Source organism: Podarcis gaigeae (genome assembly GCF_964106915.1).
Source record: "Podarcis gaigeae genome assembly, chromosome: 5".
In the NCBI taxonomy this organism is placed as follows: domain Eukaryota; kingdom Metazoa; phylum Chordata; class Lepidosauria; order Squamata; family Lacertidae; genus Podarcis; species Podarcis gaigeae.
Window position 1 is genome coordinate 2,368,035 of NC_139681.1, and position 26,937 is coordinate 2,394,971.

Consider the following 26,937-nt stretch of genomic DNA (forward strand, 5'->3'; position numbering starts at 1 on the left):
GCAACACACAGTTTGGAAAGCTCTGATCTATTGGCAAGAACTTAGCCCACCTTACCTCATAAGGCTGTTGCAAAGATAACAGGTGGAGGGAATAATGCATATAACCTGGAGTTCCTGGTGGAAGAGCAAGATACAAATACATATTGCAGGTCATGCAAAGCAAAATAGACAAGCACAAACCTTAGAAAAGCCTTGCTTTAACTGAAATGTTTCATAGTCCTGATGATGCAGGAAAATGCAAAAAAAAAAAAAAAGCATTTTGCTAACCCTGAAGCACTGCAATATCAATGTTCAAACGTTGCAGCTCTCTTGCAGTGATGGCAGTCCTGTACTTGGGATTCTCCTTATCTGTGTTATCCAACAAAGTCTGTATATTCCAGTTCCAAAGTTCAATTGTCTTTTATGACTGCTGGGTGGTGACCCTTCAGGGCTCGGTAATCCAGTCAGGGAAAAAGGGAGGCAGACTGTGTTTAGAGCACCTTTTCTAGCCCTTTCCCTTTTTGGGGTGAGCAGAGGGGATCCTAACTAGGGCTGCTCAGTATGGCATCATAGAAGGGACCTTGAGGACCATCCATTCCCCTGCAATGCAGGAATGTGCAGCTGCGAATCAAACCTGCGAATCTGGAGTTATCAGCACCGCACTCTAACCAGCTGAGCTTCCCTGATTTTAAATTTGTATTCATTCTTTCTTTTGTATAGAGACTGGCCTGTTTGTCCTTCGTAGAACTCTGTGGACTCAGCGCTAACTGGGAATGCTTAGGTGGGGGTAGAGGCCAGGGGCAGCTTTTACCAGCTTAGGGTCCAATTAGGTCCTTATCCAGCCTATCTGGAAAGAGTGGACTTTGCCCCAGTTATCCATGGGGGCTAGACTACTGTAAGGCACTCTGCAGGCAGCTGCCTTTGAAGATCATCCAGAAATTTCAGTTGACGCAATTGTAGCCATCTGTCTACTGGTTGGAGCCAGATTGTCAGAAGTAAAGGTAAAGGACCCTTAGATGGTTGAGTCCAGTCAAATTTGACAATGGGGTGCAGGCCTCATCTCACTTCAGGCCGAGGGATCCGGTGTTTGTCCGCAGACAGCTTTCCAGGTCATGTGGCCAGCAGGACTAAACCACTTCTGGCGCAATAGAACACCGAGACAAGGGCCAGAGTGCATGGAAACGTTGTTTACCTTCCTGCTGCAATGGTACCTATTTACTCGCACTGGCATGCTTTCAAACTGCTAGGTTGTCAGGAGCTGGAACAAAGCAATGAGAGCTCATCTCATTGCATGGACTCGAACTGCTGACCTTCCAATCGGCAAGCCCAAGAGAGTCAGTGGTTTAGACCATAGTGCCAGCCACCCCCAGATGGTCGGAATACATATTGTACCAGCGTATTTCCAGACCCAATTCAAAGTCCTGGTGATTACCTTTAAATCCCTGAATGGTTTGGGCCTGGGTTACCTTACTTTTTGCCTGCAGCTGTATCAACCTATGTGTACTCGTCTGCAAGTAAAGATAAAAAGGTTGTTGGGCACATGGAACAGGGCCATTTTGGCAGTGGCCCCAGAGTTATGGGATTCAGTTCCACATTAGATAATGCAAGCCCTATCCCTCAGTATTCTCAAATGGGTCCCCCCACAAATACTTTAGTATTTTCACTTATTTATATGAGAAACACGAAGCAACAATAAACATTCAGCAATCCCACCCAACCCCAGCAGAGGCAGCAGTTGACTACTTACAATTAACTTGTTCTATCAATGCTGCACGTTGGGTCTTTTAATTTTTTTTAAAAAATGGCATATTTATTTCTGGTGTCATTCATGCACTGGGTCAGGTGATATCCCTGGTCACATGACAAGGAAGGAGCAGAGATTTCTGAGAAGTGGGCCAGCACATCTCCAGCTTTCTTCTCTGCCTTGTTGACAGTGACTTTTATTTGCTCTGCAATACTTGGGCCTTTTTATTTCCTGATCTTATATTTGTTCTAATTGACTTTAGCCTTATCTGCCTTACTGATTATTCTGCCTGAGCTCCCTCACAGCCCTTCTCCTCATCCTCCAGAGTGGCTGTGCGCCTTCCCCCACCCACATTTAGTTTCCTTCTGCAGCTATTTTTTCCACTAAAACTTTATGAAATTACAAAGAACCTTTCTTCATGTTCTCCCTTTCCTTGCTGCTGCTGTCGGGTGGGGGTGATCAGAGGACATGACGGGGGAGGGGGGAGCCTCAGAGTAGTCCTACTGCTTGCCTGCAGTTTCCCACCCAAAATGCTTGCTGTGTGGTTGGTGGCCTTGCGCCCTCGCTCCTGGCACAGGAGCATATCTAGCCTTAGCCCTGCTGAAGGGCTATTTTATTGAGTTATTCCTCTTCTGTACCCAGGAAGGAGATCAGAGCAGGAGATGGTGGCAGCAACAGTCCCTGAACCCTCTTTTGGGTCCAAGGAAAGCAGTGCAGGAGTCTAAGCATATAGACTGTGCTGCAGAGACATTGTGCTTGCAGAAAAAGAAGGCATGCTGTGCTGAGATAGAATCAAGAAGAGGGCGACCTGATAAAATCTACTCCTCTCCCTCAGCAAAAGGCTGCAGTGTCTTCTGAAGTGCCTGGGGCACAATTCCAAAAACTGGAGTGGGGGATTACTTCAGCCATCAGAGGAATTATGTAGTGTTTTGCATTCTTCCTCCTGTGAGGAGGATGAATTTATGGGGTTTTAAGAAACAGCTTCTTAAAGCCATCTTCCTGAGACCTTAGGGAACTGCTGCTGTTCAGGTACTATGATCAAGGGAGGAGATTTTTATTTTTATTTTGATGAGCTGGGAAGCATGGATACTGGTTGCCCAGTGATGAGTAGAATTCTAGAATTCCCAGTCATTCACTCTATGGCAGTTGGGGCTATCAGGAGACAGTGGCTGCTTCTGGTCCAAGTTTTTTTTCTCATCCTCAAGATGCACCTTCTATTATTCTTCACTCACCTCTTCTTAGGCTGGGGTCGTTTTCAATATGCAGCAGCCATGACCCCTTATTTACTGCTACCTCCATTGCTGGTCACATGCTCTGACCAACAATACTACATCCATCAGCTACAAGAGGACAAACTCCAGACTTCATGTCTGCAGGATGGGCATCCTGGGCATAAGCATTTAACAGCTGTAAGATTTGTTTCAAAGACTGGGAAACAGCAGACAGTATTACCACCTGCTCACTGCTGCTGGCGCTGGAACGTTGCTTTCATGTGTAATATGATTCTATGGTCAGGCCGGATAGTGCTGGGCCCTAAGTTAGCAAGAGGAGACATCCATTCATCCCGCTGCATCCTCATACAGTGTGCGTCACCTTCCTGCACAACACCTGCATGCCTTCACCGCAACCTGAGCATTGAAGTCTTTGGGCAGGATGTCCAACTCTTCCTGCTTTGGCCGCTCACCCGTCCCATCCACAAGTGGCAGCTGGTGCAGCTGGGCTGGTGTGCACACCTCAACACTTCAAGCTGGCGTTATCACTACAGCAGTCGGCAGGGTCGTCTCCTCCCCACCAGCTATCATCCAGATTCTGCACACTTTGCCCACTACCATAGTGGTGAACTGCACCACAAGTGCAAATCCTTCTTCAGCTATCGCCTGACTGTGCATTACACGCACCAAGGGATATATATTTCTTCCCTCCACATTAAGCAGAGGCCCCAGATTAGCCTTAGCCTCGATTTGCAGGTGGAACCCATTCTGCTACACATTTGCAGTACGCATTCCAAATTGCTCAGCATCTCTCATAAGACCATCAGCCTCTCTTGGAGCCTCCTACCTGTCAACTCCCAAAAAATGGCCTACAGACTATGGGATGTTAAGGGTAGAAGGGTCTGGTCTACTTTCTACAATCCGTATGCTCTACAGAACAATTACACTGTTGTGCATATCCCACAGCATTCCAGGAAGAAAACAGTGGCCAGTATCTACTTTTGTGTAGATGAGGCAGGCTCTGGGGAGCTAGGTGGAGAACTTGGTTACTCTAATACCACCTTAAATCTAACATCAAAGAGTGAGCCCCGGGCACACCTCACTCTCAACACACAGAAAATCAAGATGGGCACTTACATTTTTAGCCACACACAGGGGCTTTACTATTTCACCCAAGGAGGAAATGCTGCCAGTTCCTATGGCAACCTCTCAAGTACTCACTACTTTTTCTATCAGCATCAGTCTCTGTCTTATTTGATCGCAATAGAGTTTATCCAACTACGGTGGTATAAGTTCAGTGTACATCTATACCTTAACAGGAAAGGAGCCCTTCTGAGTTATTTCTCAAGGAAAGATATAGAGATTCACATTTTCAACAGTGGTCCTTCTTTTTTACAAAGTGTGGTCTATATTGTGTGGTTTATTCCAGTGCAACACCCTCTCTTGCAATTCAAGTGGGCCTTCAACTTAGAATATTTTGATTCAAGGAAAGAATACCTCTTTTGGAACAATACCTATGCTTACAGGGATCATGTCAGAAATGCTGCCCAATTCATTCCTCATACAGTTTTACCTTTCAACCCTGCCCTGTATGCAGGGTATGTAGCCCAAGTAAACTGCACAAGAACTGGGAATACTCAAGCAGCTTTGAAAGCTACAGTCCACACTTATGCTTCAAAGACTGTGGAGTCCACAGTGACTTGCCTTCAAATGAGTTGTTTAATTAAGAAAGTGAAGATCCAGAAACCTCATCCTAAAAACTGTATCTTAAACCATATTAAAAGGGTACCATTTACTTTGTCTGCTGACACAGAGGTGAATTGTCCAGGTTCTAAACTACAAGACCTAACCTGGAAAATCTTTAAAATCCCAGATGTGAACAGTACTCCAGACTGGTCAAAACCATTTAATGCACCTGGCATTGGAAGCAGAAATCTTCTCATGTTAGAAGTTCCTGCATCTAGCTTAGATTATGGTTTGTACCTCTTTAATTTTACAGTGAAATTAATTGCAATGGATACTTTGGAGAGTGTGGAAGACTCTGATTCAGTGTTTGTAGCGATTGGAGCAGGCAGTCTTGTGGCTGTCATTGCTGGAGGTGCTGTGCAGACCGTTGGTTTCTCTAGCCAGTGGACTCTGGATGGATCCGCTTCCTCTGATCCTGATGCAGCCCAACCCTTTGAAGGACTCACATTTACTTGGTACTGCACTAAACAAAAAACAGACTATGCATCCATGATCTTAAGTGGAAATGGAAAATGTTATCCAGAACAAGTGGATTTGAAATGGACAGCTTCCTCTGACCCAGTTCAAACAGTTCTACCCAAAACGCTTCAGGAAAATGTTGTTTATTATTTTCTCCTGGTAGTTCAAAAAGGAAGCCGAACGGCTCAAGCTCAGCAAATGATACATGTGCGGTCTGACTCTGCACTGATGCTGAATATCACATGTATTGAAAATTGTGGTAGGTCAATAATACCAACAGAAAGATTTTGTCTTTCTGGTAAATGTCTAAATTGCAGAAAATCTAGCAGACCACTCTATCACTGGTCACTTTTCTCACCAAGTTCCACCGAAATACATTTTGACTGGGACTCTAAGACTACAACTGGGAGATCAAGTCCATACTTATGTATACGTTCTTTGAGTTTTGTGAATATGAGAGAACAATCATATATCCTTGTTTTAAAAGTGAGCATGTGGAAAGGAGAGTCATCAGTCTATAGTTACTTATTTTTTGTAAACTTTCCACCAGTACCCGGAAAGTGTGTCCTTAGCCCTGCCATAGGAATGTCATTCTTAACAAAATTCATTGTTCACTGTAGTGGGTTTAAAGATAAAAATTTGCCCCTTACATATAAAGTCAAAGCAGTATCAGATAAATGGACCTCTACTAGACTACATTCTCCAGACAACGGTATATTGGGGACAATTGTGTATTGTGGGCATCAGCCTAAAACTCCACCAACTTTTTTACCCACTGGTGCTTTAACAGTATATGTTGAAATTTATGATGCACTTGGAGCATACTCCCAAATAACTTTACAGACAACAGTGAATAGCCCATTGAAAGGTAAGCAAAATTATGCCATAATAAACGAATTACATGATTTAACCCATGGACCCACAGCTCCAATAGCATCTTTTCTCAAAAGTGGAGACTATTTTAGGGCAGGTTATTTTGTCTACATGGTGGCTTCTACTTTAAATGATATTGAAACCTTGCAAAAATTTCATTCCTCTAAAACTGAACTGCGGGAAATCCTTCTAAATAGGTCTGCAGCTATCCCTACAATAGACATAACAGGGACAAACCAAATGATCTCAAGTATTTCTCAGATAACACAGGAAACCACTGAAATAAATAGGAAATCGCAACTACTTGCCATCAGAAAACTCAAAGATTTAAGTGAAGAAGTGCAAAGGCAGAGCAATGACAACCTAGGTTCTAAAGAAACAGAGGTTCTTTGCACTAGTATTTTTGCAGGGTTGTCCAATGTCCTGAAAGCTGCTCTGTTAGAACATAGAACTGTTCACAAAAATGGGGTTAAGGAAACCATTTCTGTCAGTGAGATTTTAGCGGACCTAATTTTACAAGGTAAAGTTCCTGGAGAGAGTGAAACTATTATGGAAGCCAATGGTTGGAGCATCACATTAAGAAAAGATGAAAAGTGGGATGTTATCAGTGCTTTCTCAAAGAGAAAAGACTGCAGGAACTGCTTTTATCCCAAAATGAGACGGGAGAACAATGAATTACCAGTGGATGCTGTGATCTCCACTGTTGTTTATGAGTTTGACAAGAATCCTTTTCCTTGGTTGCCAAATACAGATAACATTGGCACAATGGTGACTGGATTCAAGATGATAGGGACTAAATCTAATGGTGACATGCTTGGAATAATGCCTGATACAGCAGAAATGATAATGACCAGAAAAAATGAAGAAACTGTCATCTTTGAGTTGATGATGGGACATGGCAGCAAACTCCCTAAAACAACTGGAGAATTTAGTTTTGAAGTGTGTAAGAATTCCAAAGATATTTTCATTCAGATTATGCCAAAACTAAAGGTCACTTTCCAGGCATTTGTATACCTAGGTTTAAGGAACAGCAATCTTGCTGTAGCGGCTTTTAGTATTTTCCATAACAAACCTGCAATACCAAGGAGAAATATCTCCAGTAATAATAGCTGTGCACTTCAGACTCCGTACATATTTTGTCTTTCCCAGACATTGCTCAGAACAATATTCCAAGGCAACAGTGCAAAACAATTGAACATATCCATTGTTTTACAATCCGACCTTTCTGTAAGTCAGCTAGTTGGCATTGTGATTTTTACTGCCAACTGCTTACACATGGATGGAGTCCAAAGTCATTGGAAGGAAGACCTCTGCAGCCTTGGCCCTCAGACCAGTTGGCAAAAATTACATTGCATTTGCACAGGCAAAAAGCGTATTCCAAGGACTGCAAATTCTCAGCCAAGAAGAACCTACAGAGATAACATCAACTTTTTGGCTGGGGAAGTAACTGCATTTCCCAGTCCAGTAGAAATGAAAAAGGTCCAGTTAACCCAAAACGACAAAAATCCTGTGACAATGTTGACGGTACTTTTCATTTTGATAGTATACATCTTCTTGGCTATTTGGACAATAAGAAAAGATAGGGCCGATTTGAAGAGCAGAGACCATGCCATAGTCTTGCCAGACAATGATCCTTTTGATCAAGTGTGCTACCTGGTCACCATATACACAGGCAGCCGTTTTGGAGCAGCGACCACAGCCAATGTTTTTATTCAGCTAATAGGCCAAAGTGCTGTCAGTGACGTACATTGCTTAAGACACCCCAAACACCCGACTTTTCTTCGAGGGGCCATTGATACTTTTCTCTTGACGAGTAAGAATGACCTCGGAGAAGTTTATTGCCTTCAAATCTGGCACAATAATGCAGGTTCTTCCCCTGATTGGTTCTTGAGTAGAGTCAAAGTGGAAAACATCTACTCCAAACAGTCTTGGGTGTTCATGTGCCGGAAATGGTTTGCTCTTGACAAGGCAGACGGCCTAATAGAGAGGACATTAGTTGTTACTCAGCCAGCAGCACCTTTAAACAAAATTGATTTCTTAATGATAAACATTGCCAATGACCTGGTGGATTGCCACTTATGGTTCTCAATCTTTGCTCCTGTCCGTACAACTTCTTTGAACAGGCTTCAACGGCTTTCTTGTTGTTTAGCAATACTATTGTGCATCCTGCTTATCAACGTTATGTTCTTCGACGCAGATGAGGATCGAAACATGTTTTCTGAAGAGTTACAGTATTTGAGATCCATAATAATCGGAATCCAAAGTGCTTTCATTGCTTTTCCTTTGCAAATGATTGTAACAGCTTCCCTGAAATATTCTCAGAAGGAACCTTCACCACTGAATGCAATGGAGACCTCCCCTCCAGAATACTCTGCTTTCATGTCTGGGGACTTCAGAAATTGGCAGGAGCGTCTGCAGAAGTGGTACCTTGTAGAAACTGGTTCAAACATCCCAGGACCTAATTTCCCAAGGAGGCCTTCCAGTGTCTCAGAATCATCCGAACTGGAACAATCAAAAAAGATAAAATGGCGACAGGCAGGAAAAAGTTGGACCAACTGCACAATTTCTGAGGGTGATGCAAATGTAATTGCAACAGAAGAGGACATAACCCAAGATTCTAAGCCCAATATCAATTCTAGTAATAATTATGTGAAGAATGATATGTATCCTCAGATAAAACCACCAATTATTCCCCACATGCTCTTTTATAGAAAGCCACAAATAGTGTTTTCATGGTGGAATCAATCTATTTTGTGGATGGTGGCCTTGGTCATATCTGCCGTGTCATCATTTTTTATCATATTTTATGGTCTGCACTATGACTATGAAACATCATTCGAGTGGCTAACAGCATCCACCATCTCTTTTTCTGCATGTGTATTTTTGCTTCAAACTCTGACCATAGGGATTTTTTCAGCCTTGGAGACACTTTATCCCAAATACTGTGAAAATGTTCCATGGTCAAGCAAAAACACCTTCTTAGAGATTAATCTGGAAGATGCAACTATGGATGCTGATGATATGCGAGAATTGCATTATGACCTCGTTAGAGCGAGAGGTACCAAGCACTACCAACCCCTGGAAGAGGATGAAATCACAATTTTTAAGAAAAAACAGAAGATTGAACAACAAGCTTTCATTTTCATAAAGGACATAATATGTCACTTTGTCTTTTTAATTCTAGTTTTAAACATTGCTTACTCAATGGAAAACACTGCTAGTTTTTACTACAACCAGGATATTCAAAACAAGTTCTCTCCGGAGCTTTCAAGTATCACTAAAATAGAGCACATTTACAGTTGGCTTAGCAATGTCTTTTTGCCTTTGATCCACAACAATAACAAACCATCCTATCTTTCAGATACCTGGTCCAAAATCCTTGGGTTACCCAGAATGCGGCAAGTTAGAGCAAAGAATACAATAAAAGAATGTTTCTATCCACATAGTTTTGTACATAAATTTGTGATTAGTACAAGCCATTGCCTTCATAAGTATGGCCATGACAGTGAAGAGCAAAGAAACCACTTTGGGTCTTGGGCAAACACAGCCAATAGGTCTGTTTCAAATAATTTTGCCACTTTTCCAGGCTTCACTTACCACTCCCTCACTGATCCTTGGCAATATAATTCATATGGAGAACTAAACACTTATGGAGCAGGAGGATACACTTTTAATTTTTATCCAGAAGAGCAACTGCATAACTCAACAGAAAGAATCAATGCTTTAAAAGGGAGCAGCTGGCTTGACGAAAATACCTGGGCACTGATAGTTGAGATGACAACTTTTAATCCAGATGTCGATTTATTTTGCAGTATCTCAGTTGTATTTGAGATTTCTAATTTAGGCCCTGTTAACACAAGCTTGATGATCCATTCATACACACTCCCCATTTTCAAGCAGCTAAGTGGTATGAAAAAGTTTGTCTATATAGCTGTTGGCTATATTCTTGTCTTTTACATCATCGATGAGTTTTCTGTGGTGGAGCAACAAAGGCTAAAATACTTAAAAACTGTTTCAAATTTAATTAATTTTGGGATAAAGGGTGTGTGTCTCTTCTTCCTTTTGCAGCTTGCCTTCAAATTTAAATTGGCTTCTGCAATAACAGAATTGTTTTTACTTCACCCAGATGAATTTGTTCCGTTCCATAAAGTTTCCCATGTTGATCAAACATTGCGGATAACTCTGGGTTTCTTGGTCTTCCTCATAGTCTTGAAAACTCTCCGGTATTCCCGATTCTTTTACGATGTGCGCCTGGCTCAGCGATCTATTTTAGCAGCCCTTCCTGGCATCTGTTCTATGGCTTTAGTGGTGGCGGTGTACTTCTTTGTATACATGGCATTTGGTTACCTGGTATTTGGACAACACGAATGGAATTACAACACAATGACTCATTCTGCTCAGACAGTATTCTCTTACTGTGTTTCGGCTTTTAAAGACACTGCCTTTACATCCAATAGGATTCTGGGGGGTCTCTTTCTAGCTTCATTCATGATGGTGATGATCTGCGTTTTGATCAATTTATTTCAAGCTGTGATTATGTCTGCCTATGAGGACATGAAGCAACCCGTCTATGAAGAGCCTTCTGATGAAGCAGAGGTAGTAAATTTTCTGTTTCATAAGATTCGCAGGGTCTGGTTTTTTGTAACCTGCAGGTCAGCATCCACAGCTGATGCAGAGCTTTTCAACAGAGTTCTGTTTGGGCATCCTGAGAGGAAAAGCACTCACCACCTGGGGCTCAAAGCCAGAAAAATAAATGGCAAAAAAATGGTTTATCTTGTCATTTGATTCTTAAGCTGGCTTTTTCAAAACTGAATGAAAACTGCACATTTAAAAAGACAGAAAGGAAGAAGTAAGGAAAAATGGATTGCTCCGAATATTAATCAGTGCTAATTCCCAATGAAACTGCTTTTCAGTGCTGCCCTCCACATCACCCCATTTATTCACAGAAGCTATTATGGAATGATTACACTTAATTAACTGCAAGCACTCCCATACCACTAGTCTGGATGAAGAACCAGTATCGGTGTAACCTCAGTTTCTTACACCTCCACCCGTGCCTCCCTCAACCTCGCTTGTCAGGTGAGAAAACAAGGAGGGAGGGTGTTATAAAACTGTAGGAAAGGGTTGGGGAACAGGTCTTTGGTGTATGTATCCTGCATTTAAAAACCCTGTTGTTGTTTCAAATAGAGATTTCATTTGGGTGACCTAATTTATTATCTCTTAATCTCTTAAAATACAGCAATATACAATGTTTGAGATGAGAGGGTGTGTGTGAAGTGTAATGAGTGCCTTTTTGCCAAAGAGGAAGACTGTAACCTTAATAGTAAAAGAGTCCTGTCATTTGCATGAGGCGTTTTGTTTGCTTCACTATTTTATTTGTATGTCCTTACTACTATTATTTTACAATTACTTTGTGGCATTATTAATATCAGGCTGGATCAATTGCAGAGCCATGAGGGGTAATAACATTCAGGAATGAAACACATTGCCCTTGATTTCATCTTTTGTACCCCATATGTTTGTGGGACTACTGCGCCGTGCATGTGCTTATGCAGCTGCAGCTGAGCATGCAAATAGCTATGGTCTGCACAGACTGTACAGTACTCATCTTGACAAATGCAGCATATATGCTACTGAATCTAGAGACCAGCCCACTAATTCATGGGTTATTAAAGATATTTCAGGTGAACCCTATTGTGTAAGGCTACCCCAACCCCTGCTCATGGCACCCCTAGCAACTGTGTCTTCAGCATACATAAGAAGTAACACTGCACATCTAGAGGGCTTCCTCTGAAGAGGTGTTCCTGATTGGGCCAGGACCATCACCACCAGCCTTTGGCATGGAGCAGCTCTGCATGTGTACATCTGTTTGCATGTGCTCCTGGGTGAGTGGGTGGCCAATCGGTGTGTCAGCAATGGGAGCAATGGGGTTAGCCCATGCAACCCTGCAGCTCCTTTGAACCTGGTTAGGGATACTTAGCAAACTGAAATGTGGCACATATGTGGTCCAATAAATATTGAACACTAAAAGTCTAGAATGAGACAGGACATAAAATGCTCTGCCTATGTTACTTCCACACTAGCTGAAATTTTGTCATTTGGTATAGACAGAGTATGGGGGGGGGATCCATTCCTTTTACAGATGTAAAGGTGCTTTTGGATGGAAATCTGCTGATTTCTTTACCTTCTCATTCCACTTTTATCAGAATATCATTTAGTACAGCACCATTCCTTACAGATTTATACATTTTTACATCTATGGTATCCAGGCAACACCAATGCATGGTGCATAACTGAAAGTGCCTATTTCCCCCCTCCCTCCCTCCCTCCCTCCCTGCCCTTTCTCCATGCTTCCCATACGCTACACTTCATAGAGCATGTACAAAAATGACCAAGCTAGGAGTATTTTTTTGTACTGTAATTGTCTGGCCACGGAAAGCATCTGAGTGTACCATGGATTGTGCAATTGTTGTGCATAATTCTTGCTGCCCTTGCACGTGTGTGTGCTTAAGTAGGAGCTGAGCAGAACTTGGCCACCAGCAACAAGCCCAGCCTGGAATGTATTACAGTGCTTCTCGTCTTTCCCTTGCCCAGTGTAGTGGACTGAGTGGGCAGTTGGAGGCTACAGGGCAAAGGGCAAAGGGCTTGCTTGACCCTTCCTTGCTCTCCCCCTTCCTACTGCCCCTTTCCTTTTACAGAAACATCCCACCAGCGCCACAAGAGAATCACAACCAGTCAGACTTGGTTTCTGCAGGAAGGGAAGGAGGAACTACTGAGGAGGCAGCCCATTTCACCACAAGCACCTTTGATGCCTCACCTGTTTTGCAAACTTTACAAACGCCCCAGGACGTGCACACCAACAAAGAGTTGAGCAGCAAAATTCCAGGTTAGGCTTTTTAATGGTGCACAAGTCCTGCTCCACTGCTACAAAGATGATAGATAGATAGATAGATAGATAGATAGATAGATAGATAGATAGGATAGATAGCTGGATAGCTGTGCCAAACCAGAGCTGAGGCAGCATGGCAGTAGAGCAGCTCTCCCAAGAAATGCCACAAAACACGTCAGACATCAACCGCCTCCCCAAATCAGATGGTTCCACTTTGAAACGGCTGCAGCTTTGAAGCTTTTGCACCTAGGCCCCCCTTAACTGCACTAACTAGATCCCCTCCCCTGAGTAAGGGTGGGGAGAAATGGGATGCTGTTGACTCCAGCACAATGTTGTGTGGATGCCACCCCCCAAATTAGTGCCCTCCACCTCAGAGGCTTTGCAGTGGCCACCAGAAATGTTTCTGGAAATGAGAAAAAAACTTATGATAGGAGGGGAAACTATTAAGTTACATCATCACATGTCTTAACAATCAGACTAAGAGCCAAAGCAACAGAATACAGAATCCTGGCTAAAATTAGTCGAGCCAAGTTTTCCTATCTGCAGATTTTATTGAAGAATTATTGTTTATCTTTACTGAAAAATTAGAGCTGAACCTTTACAAAATGATACCTCTTTAAAGTTTTCATTGAACTTACTGTTTCACACCTGCAGCTCCCCAATTCTCCAAGTAGTGTGGGCATTTCCAAGGGCAGCTGCTACAGGGGTGTATTTGTAATCAGAGTCAACATTGACAGTCAGCATCACTAACCACTTGCCAAGACCCACACCTCAGCTGAGGGCCCACTGCCAACTCTTAGAGCTCCCGGGCCCTCCTGCTGCCGCTGCCAGCACATGCCTACCCACCCACCCACCCACCCACCCACCCACCCTCTCCAAGCAAGCCAGCTCTGAGAGGAGCAAGGAAAAGAAGAAGCAACCTCTCTTCCTTGAGAGAGAGAGACGTTGCCAATGAGCCTGCAGAGAAGACCTAGTCAGGCATTCTAATCAGTGGTGTAGCGTGGGTTGTCAGCATCCGGGGCAAGGCAAGTAATTTGCGCCCCCTAACCCGTGGATTTTAGTAGGCGCAGAGAGCTGCGAGTGCGAGCACCCCCCAGAAGTTGCGCCCGGTGCGGCCGGCCCCCCCTGCACCCCCCACGCTACGCCACTGATTCTAATTCAGGGCCAGCCCAAGACATTTTGGCACCACCACTCCCCGCCAGGGAGCTAGAGGCTGAGTGAAGATCTACATCAGGAACAAGGGGCAATGAAGACCCACATCGAGAACAAGGTGAAAATCTCTGTGCATTTAGTGCCAATGAAAATCACTCAATGCAAAATAATAGTAATAGTTAAATAAAACAAACAAACAAACAACCCCTGTCAAAAAGAAAAACAACTACCAGACTTTTAGAAGACATGTTTAGGGAAGCTTTTAATGTTTAATAGGTTATTGTATTTTAATATTCCGTTGGAAGCCGCCCAGAGTGGCTGGAGAAACCCAGCCAGATGGGCAGGGTGTAATTAATAAATTATTTATTATTATTATGTGAAATTTGATGAAAATGTATTTAATCCCCCCCCCCCCCCGCATAGCTGGGTTTATTTTATACCTGTGGAGGAACTAGAACTGCACTGGTTTTTATCACCTGCGTGATTTAGATTCGTGCCTTGCAGGGCACATGGCCCCTGGGCTCCTTTTCAAGGCTACACTTCTATGATTTACTTGGAGCCGAGACCTGCCCATTTCTGCGGGATTTCATTCCAAGTGTTTTCCACTGCTTGCAGACTTCACTTCCGCCGGTCCTATTTATAGGTTTGCTGGGAAATGAAGTCCTGTAAGTGGGACTTGCGTCCGAGTGAGGGAACGAGCTCAGAATTTGAAGAGGTCAAGTCGAGCAGCTGCTTCCCCGAAGGGAGCCTTCCTCTCCCGCTCCTGGGAAGGAGGCGCCGGGGCCGGAGCAGGGGAGCCGGGAGCCCCGAAAAGAGGAGGCGGTTCTGACGCGAAGCTGCGTTGCAAAGCCACGCCTTCTCTTTCTGCTGCTTCCTCGGAAGTAAAGCTCTTTTGTTTGCAGCAGGCGCAAAGAGCGCCCTCTCCGGTGGGCAGCGGACCTTAGGAAGTGGCCCCTTCGGCCAGGGAGCTCCGAGCGTAAGTGACCCTTCGGACTCGACTGCTCTGGGGCAGAATCGGGGCCCGCCTTGCTGCAGGGCAGCGCCATGTGGGGAAGAAGCTTGGCGCCCCCCCCCCCCCGCGTCTCCCTCCTGCGCGCGGAGCTGCGCGTTGCCCAAGTGTCTCTTCCTTCCCGCCGCTTCTTAGTCAATCCCCAGGTCCCTTCCAGGCCCATCTAGAGGTTTCAACATGCGCCCCCCCCATCCAATTTGAAACCACACCGGCCCCCGCTTCACTTTGCCAATGTGCTAGCAGTTTTATTGCTGCCAGGTCTACGAAAAACAGATGTGGAGATAGACATGTCCTTGTCAATAACGGAATTGCAACTAGAATGTAATGGCCGGCTTTGTGAGTTTTTACTCGTTACACCTTTGCTCACCGGGAAGTTCTCTTCCTGCCCTCTAGAGGGCAACGGTGCTCACACCTTCGCAGGGCAGCCTCCGACAGTCACGGTTCTCTTACTGGGGCGGAGTGGGATTCTTGAAGGAGCTCCTGACCTTGAGTGCAGGGGCTGCCAAACTTTGTGGACCAAGGGGCACATAGTGAAGTTTGAGAAAATGCTGTGGGTACCACAAACTGGCTGCTATTTGGGTTTGTGGCATAACAAAATTAGAAGAGGGTCATTTGCTGCTGCTCTTCACACCCAGACTGCGTCAGGTGGTCAGTCTGCAAGGTCCTGCTGGGACAGGTCTCATCACCACCCATGCCTCTTCCTCTCTCCCTCCCATTCACAGGCCACAAATTCATGCTCTTGGTCTTTCTCACCTGCCTGCACCTCTCCATCTCTGTTTCTGACGCAGACCACACATTTGGAAAAGAAGGAAGGGCCTGCTGTCAGCTCCACAAATGCTGGTGGGATACAACCAGCTGAGCATATGGGATTATCCCTGTCGCTTCTCCCTCAGCTAGTAATGCAACACCCCTTTTAAAAAATAAATATCTGATACCTTCATTTTACATTTGCAAATTGAGTTACTTAATATAATTACCAATAAATGAAAAAATGATGATGAGCACACCAACCCCAAATGCTTACAGGCCCCGATCTTATTCATCCACATAGTAGTCCACATATTTCCCCTCCTCATTGACTAAGAGTTGATAAAATAGCAGACTTCCATGTTTTGCTGTTGATGCACATGCTATGGTTAGCATATATGCAGCTAATACAATGTTTGTGCTCTTCTAACTTCTTATTTTATTCCTCTCTAACAACATGATTTGAGGGTTTTGTTGCATCCCATTTCCTACTTTCTAATACCTTGGAGACCCCTTTAATCATGTCTGAATGGAGGTGAGGAGGCAGTTTACACCTTCAGGGGTAGATGGGGGCAGCTTGATCCTGAGAACACTCTGCTATCCAAAGCTGTAAATATGCTAATTGGTCCTCCTTGGCATTTAAATAACCATGTGTGCGAACTCCCTGCAGCGGAGGAAGGCCACAAGTGCCAGTATGAATTTAATCTGGTAAAATTAAATAAAGGGTATGGAAGGCCTCCCTGACATAAGCCCAAGATTCAGTTCAGGCTTGTCTGTGCAAAGTACATCTGTTTGTGCTTCCTTAATATGCAGAACAATTAGCTGATAAAGAGCAGCTGTGGAGAAATAAAAGCCACATAAAAATAGTCACTCTTAAAGGCTTGCATAAGAAGAGGAGAAGATACCTGCCCACCTTACTTCGCTGTTCTCTTTGGATTTGTAAGAGAGCTTCTGGAAGGAACCTCCATCCTTACTGGTGCCCAGCTCACACATCACATGCCTGAGGATTCCCTCCCAGCAGTGCACATGTGTTATGTGGCCACGACATGCATTGGCCTCTATGCCTTTAGGCTTGATTTGTGTGACTATCCTCCCCTCCCCCCACAACACTTTTCAGGTGAAGGACATTGGCCCAGCATGTTCAAGCATCGTATCCCAGTGCTCCCACCCTGTGGAAATCACAACCCTCAGTTGGTTGAGCATATAAACTGGGCGCATGGTGGTAAATAGCATGTCTTCTAGTGCAAATAGTTGTATGATAATGACAGTCTAATCTCCTACTGGTTCAACATCATCTCAGTGAAATCTCATTATACTCTACACCAATCATGGTTAACTCGTTTAAGGATTTCACATGGAGCCACCTAGACGGTCACAGCAGTTGCACAACACAGCCCTGTTGCGACTAAATGCTCCACCTCCATTTCTCTTTAATCAATCTTTCTCCCTGCCTCCTTTCCTCTGCTGTCTCTTCTGTACCTGTTGGGGGAAGAGACCTTTCCTCCTTGCTCTTTGTAAAAGGTGGTGTCTGCTTCGAACACTCAAAAGTTCTAGGTTTGTCTTATCCCCAGCTGCTAATCCCAAAATATTTGGTGACATGAGTTCCACACATTTTCAGAGTAAGCAAATAATAACTCCCATCTTAATTCCACACTGGCTGCTTTGAGATGTTATGAAACGGCTGACTGTTTTGAGCAGATGAGAAGATCCCTATTTAAATCAAAAGCCCACCTCACCCCACCTTCTGTCCCTGTATGGCGGCCAGCCAGATGCGAGGCCTCACTGTTTGCATTCTGCCTCTGACAATGGAGGTAATTAAGACCCAGGACTGTGATTGGTCCCCCCTCCCCCTCCCTGGGTGTGTAAGAACATGGGGTGCTGCTAATGCAAGTCTAGCTTTCAGTTTCAGGTGCAACACATGTGGACCACTCTGGACAATCCTGGACCAGCTGAGTGGCTCCATGTACAAATCCATCTGTTTGGGCATTTGGTCGGCAGCATTCCCAGATGAAGTCCAGCAAGGAGTCCCAGTGCTGTGGCACTTTTGAGTGTGAGTTGTGTGGATTAACTGCCCCGTACAGCTACTACGGACAGAAACCTCCAAATGCTGCCTGTGTTACGTAAGTACATCTCTTACCACTTACTCCCTGTGCTGTCCACCAATGATAGCATCTCCACTATGGCAAGCAGCTCCTTTGAATGATCAATGCCATGTAGCTGAGGGCCAGTGGCTAGCCCAGAGGTGGGAATTTCAGCCACCTGGTCTCTTTTTGCAGGGATTTGCAGAGCAGCCGTGATGGGTGGTCCCCGGCTTCCCTTCCCTTCCTTTGTCTGCTGCTTTCTCCTTGCTACACCCCAAGCAGATTTTCCTATGAAATTGGGAAAAGTAACAGTTTATGTGTGTAAGCACCTCCCCACAACTGTGTCTTCTGAGAACTGTGTCTGCACCTGCACAGAGAAAGGGAGTCCCAGTCATGTGTTTTTTGCCAAATGTGTAGCTAGGACCAAAATATTTGAGGAGTCTTGCTTTCAAAAAAGTACAAAGAGCCTTGTGGCACCTTCAAGCTGAGCTGATGTCATAAAGTATGAATGTGGCAAACAGGCATCCAAGAACAACTGATTCTTATAAGTTCACTTCTCAAGAGATCCAGAGATTATACTTGGTGAGGGTCTCAAGAATTCCCTGCTAGAAATCTTGAGCTCTGCTCAGTGTCTCCTGAGAACTGAGAATGAAAGTTCCAGAGTGTGACCTATAGCTATGGCCTTACTGCAAAGTGATGCCCTCCAGATGTTTTCGGCTACAACTTCCAGTGGCCACAGTCAGCAGTGGCCATGCTGGCCTGTGCTGAAGGGAGTTGTCGTCAAAGCATCTGGAGGGCACCAGGTTGCAGAATCCTGCATTATGGATTCAAGAATGGCTTGCTAATAAGACAGCGGAAACTGCTGCCATCTAACATGGGACACAGTTTTATTGAGAGCTTGATATTTAAATGGGGACCATGTTTCTATCCCTTACTTTTTGCAGGAAGTGGGGTGAAGGATCATTTTCAAATTACCTGTCAGTGATAAACAAAACTGTTCCTTTACCTCACAGTGACCCTTCACTGTTTTTCAGCTGCATTCAAGAGTCCCCTAGTTTCATGATGAGAAAATCTATTTTGGTCCCCGGAGCATTCAGCATCTGGTCTTTGCCAAAGGCAGGAGCAAGTTGTTCTGTGCCCTTTTGGAGTGTGAGAATTGTCCTTTGGAAACAGCAGGCTAATTCCAGAGAGGGCACAAAACGGTAGCCGTCTCTGGCAGATCCCTTCTCTTGTCTTGCCCCTCAGCTGCTCACTCCTACTTGCCTGCGTCTTGGCTCCTGCACGGGAGTTGGTTGCTGAAGGCTGGAAAGAAAGCAACTCCTGACATCTCCACTGTTGTGATCCTTGCTGGGAGGGGGTGTGGCACTCTAGAGCCTTTGCCTTCGTCTTGAGAAAGTCAGCTGAAGAGGGGAGCTTAGGGAAGGATTCAGCTAAAGCTTCCATTCCTGTTCACTTTTGAGGGAGGCCTGGTATTCTGTTTCCCATAGGGGTGAATGGAATGCCTGTGAGAAGGGTATCATGCCTCTCCTCTGAAAATGGCTCTGCCCTGACTCAGTGCCATTAGCCCTCCAGCCCTTGACTCAGTACAGATACAGTCCCTGCTGAATATTAGCCACTGACCTGGTCCTTAAGACTGGATATGGGAATGTGAGTTGCTCCTTGCCAGTGCTATCTCTTTAAAATGTGGAATGATTCTTTCCCAGCCTTCTGGAGGAATGCTACGTCATGAAGGATCCATTCACCTCTGACAAGGACAAATTCCTCATACTTGGATCTCAGTGCAGTTTGTGTTGCAAGCATGTGTGTGTTGGCACAGTAAGTAGCACGTGATGCCTGCTGCCTTTATATCTCTGATGTTAGTTTCATAGCTGTGACCTAGAGGCTGAAAATCAAGCCAAGTGGAACATAACCTTTTTTCCACCCTTGCTTTGCCATTACCTTTTATATACTACTTCAAAATACAGTTCCATAATTCAGTTTTTTTAATGGCCCTTTGAAGGATCAACACCTTAAGTGCTCCTTTTCTCGGGTCATTCTCTTATCAACAGTTCAGGGTCATTCTGTTCCCAGGCTCAACAGAAAGTCTTCACCAGCAGGTGAACAATTGGCCATCTCATACTTGCCCTTCAGCTGCTTGAATCTTCATAAATATGCTCTGGAGCCACAGGACCTTAACTACTGGGTGGGCGTGTTTGTGATCTCAGGACAGTTGGTGCCAGTCACACTGCCCCGTGTGAGCCTGTTATTTACATTGCTCACCATAGCAACATGCCATATCTAATGCCTGGATTATTTGACCATGAAGGGAATACTTATACTGCATATGTATATTGGTTTTATGCCATTTTCATTTTTGTGACTTCCTCCAAAGAATCCTAAAAATTGGATTTTGCTGAAGCATTGAGAGTGTCCCTTGAGGAGCCCCTAGCACTTCTCCCCTAGGCTGTGTTTCTAGAGCTTTGGGGAGCAACAAGAATTCTGCCCTTTATTTTCATTTGCACAGGACTAGCAAACCACACAGTCCTTTTGGGAGACTGTTTCTTAGCTTTTGAGCTTTGTTTGGCTTCTCTTGTGATGAAGATCTGTGGGTTGCTTTGGTGTTGCAAGCTTCTCTGGATGTTATCTCCTATAGCCTCATTGCTACACGTTGCGTCATGACAGGCAGCCCTTACTTGAAGAAGGTGTTGTGGATATAAGGAGCCATCATGAGGCGTTGCAGGAAAAACGATTTTCCCAAGTTGTGCAACTTGAGGAACTGTTTCATCACATCTGCTACATGCTAAATGTTTCCCTTCCAACTGTAAGATTTTATGAAAAACGTAATTCATAACCCATTTCTTTCCCCGCTTCCAGTTCTCTAAAAAGATATTGAGCTAAGGATTCCAGATTTGTTCAAAGCAAGTCTGAGAGGAATCAGTTTTGGCCTCCTCCTGGAACGGATCATACACCCTTCATTGGCCTATAGCAAAATATATTTACTTAGGCTCGTTATATAGACCTTGCACAAGTTGTAATTGACCAGGGAGCCCCATGCAGTCAGGCCAAGGCTCCATTAATGTTGGCCCTAGGTCAAACTTCTACACTCTGATGCCCTGTTCAACTCCAGCTCCCACCAGCCCCATTCAACCTGGTCAAGGGTCAGGGGTGATGGGAGTGGTAGTTCCAAATGGCTAGAGAGCATGAGGTAAGCTTCCATAAAGGCTGCAGTGAAGATGGTGAGCAGGGCTTGAAAGCAAGAATAGTGTTGTTGTGTTGTTTGCCCACAGCTTTTGGTAATTCAGCTTTTCATTGCCTCTGACCTTGGAGCTTCCATTTAGCCATTGAGAGACCATGGATTTGCAGATTTTTAAAAATTAAAAAGCAATCCTGTGCACAGTAGAGAAAGCTCTACTGGCCATGGTGGGACTTCTGAGTAAACATGAACAGGGTTGGGCTGCACGGCCAGTGACCCTCACCATGTCTTTGACCACGATTTCCTTAAGTGGAGGAGGATTGCAGACGTCTTAATTCTCCTGCTGGATTAAAGAGCCCTTTGATCTTAGATTTTGCTTCATTAATTAGTCACCCTCAATCCAGCTGCAACTGAGCTACTGCCCCACTGGGTGTGGGCCCAGCAGTGTATTGCACTTGCTGAAAATTGGTGTAGTAAAATGTAATAAAGAAACAGAGGCTGGTTGTGAGGAACGTTTAAAAGAGTTCATACAAGCAGGTGGAGCGCAAGCCACCCCAGATGGCAAGACTGGCTGTTAAATTTTAAGAAGTGGCTGGATCTGTATGCATCTTAATTGCTGAGCACAAGGGGGGTTCTGGAGCAGGAGGCGCCACTGGAGCAGTTCAGCAGCATCCTCGAGTCCTTTGAGTTTCAAAGCTAAGAAATGAGTTAGTCACAACTATGCCTGTGTTAAGTTTGGTGAGTTTAGGAATTTCTCTGTTCTTTTTCAGGACTGTAGCCTTTTCTACGCAAAACGATTCTGCCTCCCCTGTCTTAAGTTACACTTAAACGAGTTTCCAGTGGAAATAAGGCAAGATTTGGAAAAAAAAACTCATTCTCAACACCAATCTTCAAAAAAGGGAGATTCCAAGACTTTGAAGAAAAGCTAGGTTGTTTTTGGCCCAGGTGTGTTTTTTTGTAACAAATATAAAGCTGTGTCTGATGAATGTCTTTTAGAACAGTTTTTATAAGATAGTTCAGATGGAGGATTTAATTTTCGTATGGAGGCTGCAATGCAGTGTGTCAGTCTGGTGCCCACCAGGTGTTTGGACTAGAGCATCCATCAGCCCCAGGCAGCACAGCCATGGCAGAAAGCCCCAGTGAAGAAAGTGCAGCTTGTTGTTGTTGTTTAGTCGTTTTGTCATGTTCGACTCTTCGTGACCGCATGGACCAGAGCACGCCAGGCACTTCTGTCTTCCACTGTCTCCCGCAGTTTGTTCAGACTCGTGTTTGTGGCTTCGAGAACACTGTCCAACCATCTCGTCCTCTGACGTCCCCTTCTCTTTGTGCCTTCAATCTTTCCCAACATCAGGGTCTTTTCCAGGGAGTCTTCTCTTCTCATGAGGTGGCCAAAGTACTGGAGCCTCAGCTTCAGGATCAGTGACCACTCAGGGCTGATTTCCTTAAGAATGGATGCGTTTGATCTTCTTGCAGTCCATGGGACTCTCAAGAGTCTCCTCCAGCACCATAATTCAAAAGCATCAATTCTTCGGCGATCAGCCTTCTTGCTGGTCCAGCTCTCACTTGCATACATCACTACTGGGAAAACCATGGCTTTAACTATACGGACCTTTGTTGGCAAGGTGATGTCTCTGCTTTTTAAGATGCTGTCTAGGTTTGCCATCGCCTTTCTCCCAAGGAGCAGGCGTCTTTTAATTTCATGACTGCTGTCACCATTTGCAGTGATCATGGAGCCCAAGAAAGTAAAATCTCTCACTGCCTAAATTTCTTCCCTTTCTATTTGCCAGGAGGTGATGGAACCAGTGGCCATGATCTTAGTTTTTTTGATGTTGAGCTTCAGACCATATTTTGCACTCCCCTCTTTCACCCTCATTAAAAGGTTCTTTAATTCCTCCTCACTTTCTGCCATCAAGGTTGTATCATCTGCATATCTGAGGTTGTTGCAATTTCTTCTGGCAATCTTAATTCTGGCTTGTGATTCATCCAGCCCAGCCTTTCGCATGATGAATTCTGCATATAAGTTAAATAAGCAGGGAGACAATATACAGCCTTGCCGTACTCCTTTCCCAATTTTCAACCAATCAGTTGTTCCATATCCAGTTCTAACTGTAGCTTCTTGTCCCACATAGAGATTTCTCAGGAGACAGATGAGGTGATCTGGCACTCCCATTTCTTTAAGAACTTGCCATAGTTTGCTGTGGTCGACACAGTCAAAGGCTTTTGCATAGTCAATGAAGCAGAAGTAGATGTCTTTCTGGAACTCTCTAGCTTTCTCCATAATCCAGCGCATGTTTGCAGTTTGGTCTCTGGTTCCTCTTCCCCTTCGAAAACCAGCTTGCACTTCTGGGAGTTCTCGGTCCACATACTGCTTAAGCCTGCCTTGTAGAATTTTAAGCATAAGTGCAGCTTACTTCTGACTAAACAATAGGCATGCCCTGAACAAGTTTGCACTGCAAGTAAGGAAACAAGCCTGAGCAACATGAGACAGAGCTGTTTTCCTGTTTAGACTTGTTGATTGATTAAATAGGTAAGTTTTATCACCAGATTAGAAGAATAATGAACTGTGATTACCATACATATAACTAACGAGCATTTATGACTGTTCTATCACCTCTCTGCATATTTTATTAAAAACTTACCACCTTGGGGCAATGAAGGGTCGTCATGACTTTCAGCTTGACTCCAACTTCCCTATGCTATCACCACATTTTAACTGTACCTCAGAATTTTTCCAGCTGCTAAAATCTTATAATTATGCCAGGGGATATTATCAATAGTTAAATCCTCCAGCTCAACAATGAAAATTGTGTTGGTTAAATTGAACACGCAAGGCAGCTCATTTGCTACCCCTTTATGTGAATCATTGTCATAGACAGTAGCCAGTAGGTATGCTGGAGAAGGGCTGGTTAAAAACATAAGAAATAAAAGTAGCAAGATCCTGCCTCATTCAATGTAGTTCAGGTAGAGCAACAATTCAGCAGTCCATATCTATCAGCCGATGACTATGGAAGCCTGCATTGAAATAACTACACTTAAAGGACCAAGCCCATTCCTAAGGCTCTGTAGGAGCTGCAATTGCACAGGAACTCCCATAAAGTACAGAACAGGATACAGGGTACACCATTCTTCATTTTGCTTGCTATGTTAAAAGGAAGACTTCACCCTCTTTCAGTTGCAAATACAGACCTGCAATTGGAGACATTGCTTCTGAAAGCTGGGAAGCTGGGAAGTGAAGCAATGCAAGAGTCCCAGTGATTTGGGAGGGGCAGATCTTCAGTGCCTTTGCTCTTCTCCACAACTGGCAAAACCAGAATTATGCAAGAAAGGATAAAATGAATAATGTTAGGGGGAAGCAAAGCCATGCAAATTATGTGGACTGCAGAAGTCTTGCTTGTGTTGGAGCTGTATTTTAATAACCATTGCATGCCCAGTCTTATCTCTCTTTAGCACACACAGCCTATCCAAACACATCAACAGACAATAGCTTGAATGACCTTCCTCTCTGTCTGTCTTGAACCTCTTGGCTATTGGATATTAAACTACATTTTAAGGGTGTTTCATAGATAAATATTGCATAGGTGCAGTGAATTTAAGTGATGTAGTAGAGCACCACATAGGGGTTTCATACTATAAAGGTTTTGCTGAGAAATTGCAAATGGGTCATTGACAGCAGGTGGTGGTGTTTTTACACTTACCTCAGAAAAGAGAACAGTAAATTAAATGGGGAAAATGTGGGCTGGCATTTTGATTACCATGATGTCATATGGATGCAGCAAAAACATTGTGTTTGAGAGCACAGATCCCACAACACACACATACCTGGAGGCATCCTAAAGGTGCAATCCTAAAAAAAACAAAAACTGGGAGGTGAGCCCTCTTGAAAACAGAGGGACATATCTCTAAGTAACGTGCATATAATTTTGCTACTGTGTTAAATGTCACCACCAGAGGGTAGCAAATAAGTCATGATATTGTAGGATTGTTTTTAAAAAATGCACGCTATATTTATGATTGGCTAACAACAACCCTGTATGTTATTTTAGCAAAGTGTAATTTTCAGGGGTTGACTTGGCAAATGTTGACTTTCAGAATATGTCCCAATCCCAAGACTGAATAACTGGCTTAGTGTCAAACAGGTCACTCATTAAAAAGCTTTCTTTAACAAGCACATGTTTTACTACCATCTTCAGAAGTCTCAAATGAATTGGGGGAATAATGAGCAAAGGGATCAAACATCCTAAATTAGGCTACCAAGAAAGATCAAATACAAAATAATACATCTAATTGTAAAGAAACTTTTTTAAAAAATAAAAAAAATGCAAAACTATTGAATTTTAGAGAAACTAAATTCTCTTTGGTATCTCCTGTTCAGATCAGTGGGACTTCTGCAGGAAATTTTCAAGATTGTGGCCTGTCATCTTAGTGCAATATTTGCTGAACACATAGCATGTCTTCTATACAATGGAGCCACAAATTCTAGTCACACAAAAGTTCAGCAGCCTATGTGACAAGTACTGTGTAAGCCTTGAACTTTAAGCAGTAGCATATGATAGAAATATGCATTTTAGAGTAGAAGGTGCAATTTAAGTGATTTCTGCTGTAGATTTAATCTTTGTACTATAAGCAAGTAAAGTGGAACTTACAAAATGTCATAGTATGAAGTGCTCCATTTCAGGATACTTCTCTCTATTCCTCCACCTGTTTTCCACTCCTCCAACATTCAGCCAATATTGCATGCACATCAAACACTTCAAGTCTTCAGTGGGATGGCTTTTGTTCCTAAATGTTTTGTACTTTTGCAACCGTGCTGGTCCCTCTTGTGTGCAGCTGGTGACATTTTGACTTCAGAGACCAGTGATCACCTCTTTAACATCAGAAACAGAGGAAATAATAGTGATTGAGCAACTACTGCATGGATCGAAGGTGCTTCCACACAAGGCGTTTAAGGGAGAACAGCCATGCCCTCTTCACTTAGCATCACCTATCCTGTTTCCCAAGGCTGCGTCTGGCTTTGAGAAATGTAGAAGAGGAGCACAATCCCTAAAGTTATAGATGCCCTTAGCTCTACTGTTTCAAGCTTTAAGAGGTGTGGTTTGGATGTGAGCAGGTCACCCTTTCACAGCTCGTCACACATTCAATATAGCCTTTGTGGCAGGCAGAATTTTATCACCTTTAATTTTAAAAGTTGCTCTTTCGTGTAGCACTGTAGTGCTTTGCTATATTAAAAAAATTCTGCAACCTGCCTTTTTACACCTGTCTTGCCCCACCCTCCAGCCCTAGGGGTCTTCATGGGGGAGCTGTTTCTCCCCTCACAGTTCTTCCTCTGGAGACTCTCTTTGCCATGGGGGGGGGGCTGGTTTCACCTGTGCTGCCCCACCTGCAGCCTGAGGAACCTTCAGAAGGGAGTTGCTGCCACAGGCATTATTTGCAAGGGTATTTTAATGCACTGAAAGATTATGAGTCATGGGGGTGTGGAGTGTGCCTGAACTTAACCCTGCTTAGTTTGTTTCTTGGCTCCTGTTGCTATGAATACTGTTTTATAGCTCATAAATGCAGTATTGATTTGTTAATCAAATAGGACAAATAAAGATTTTCTAGTTTTACAAAAGAACATGTGTTCTCTTTTTTCCAAATTGTAGAATCTTCTTTACTTTTGATGTGAGAATGTGTTGTTTCGAATACTGTTGGGGAAGAAGGGGGAGAGGTGGGGGAGAGGGAGGTGGGGTGGTAATACTTAAGAGTGGGCATGTGTGGTTTTACACCCGTGTCACTGGAGTTCTTTCTATTTGATTATACAGCCAAGACAACCAACCACGCCCAACTTCTCTCACTACCAAGGAAAATCATATATGACTTTTGCTTTAATTGTGGTGGC

General features: G+C 44.0%; 3 protein-coding genes and 1 long non-coding RNA gene across 7 annotated transcripts in view; 3 read left to right on the forward strand and 1 right to left on the reverse strand.

Annotated features, from left to right (window-relative positions):
- Positions 1-21,363, reverse strand: part of TTC38 (tetratricopeptide repeat domain 38) — a 72,848-nt gene extending 51,485 nt beyond the window's left edge. For 2 of the 3 annotated variants that reach the window (XM_083738792.1, XM_083738794.1), the window contains exon 1: positions 21,265-21,363. In XM_083738792.1, coding sequence (XP_083594918.1) covers positions 21,265-21,348 — 84 coding nt within the window. In that variant the 5' untranslated portion in view covers positions 21,349-21,363. Of the gene's footprint in view, positions 1-13,539; positions 13,600-21,264 lie in introns of those variants that run through there. The other variant, XM_083738793.1, reaches the window with a different exon arrangement.
- LOC310844659 overlaps positions 1-26,937 on the forward strand; it is a 153,743-nt gene that overhangs the window by 124,842 nt on the left and 1,964 nt on the right. The gene's annotated exons all lie outside the window — the stretch shown is intronic.
- On the forward strand, positions 2,248-14,692 carry PKDREJ (polycystin family receptor for egg jelly). 2 transcript variants are annotated; one of them, XM_083738708.1, is made up of 2 exons: positions 2,248-11,091; positions 14,669-14,692. In XM_083738708.1, exon 1 carries the CDS (start codon positions 2,758-2,760, stop codon positions 10,795-10,797), a length of 8,040 nt encoding a protein of 2,679 aa, XP_083594834.1. In that variant the 5' UTR covers positions 2,248-2,757; the 3' UTR covers positions 10,798-11,091; positions 14,669-14,692. The 2 variants fall into 2 exon arrangements, with proteins under 2 accessions (XP_083594834.1, XP_083594835.1); XM_083738709.1 differs by lacking the exon at positions 14,669-14,692 and adding an exon at positions 11,252-11,356.
- Positions 14,899-26,670, forward strand: CDPF1 (cysteine rich DPF motif domain containing 1). Its single transcript, XM_083738990.1, has 5 exons — positions 14,899-15,029; positions 17,713-17,929; positions 19,594-19,705; positions 21,833-22,210; positions 23,464-26,670. The coding sequence occupies exons 2-4, from the start codon at positions 17,817-17,819 to the stop codon at positions 21,989-21,991; spliced, it is 384 nt and encodes a 127-aa protein (XP_083595116.1). The 5' UTR covers positions 14,899-15,029; positions 17,713-17,816; the 3' UTR covers positions 21,992-22,210; positions 23,464-26,670.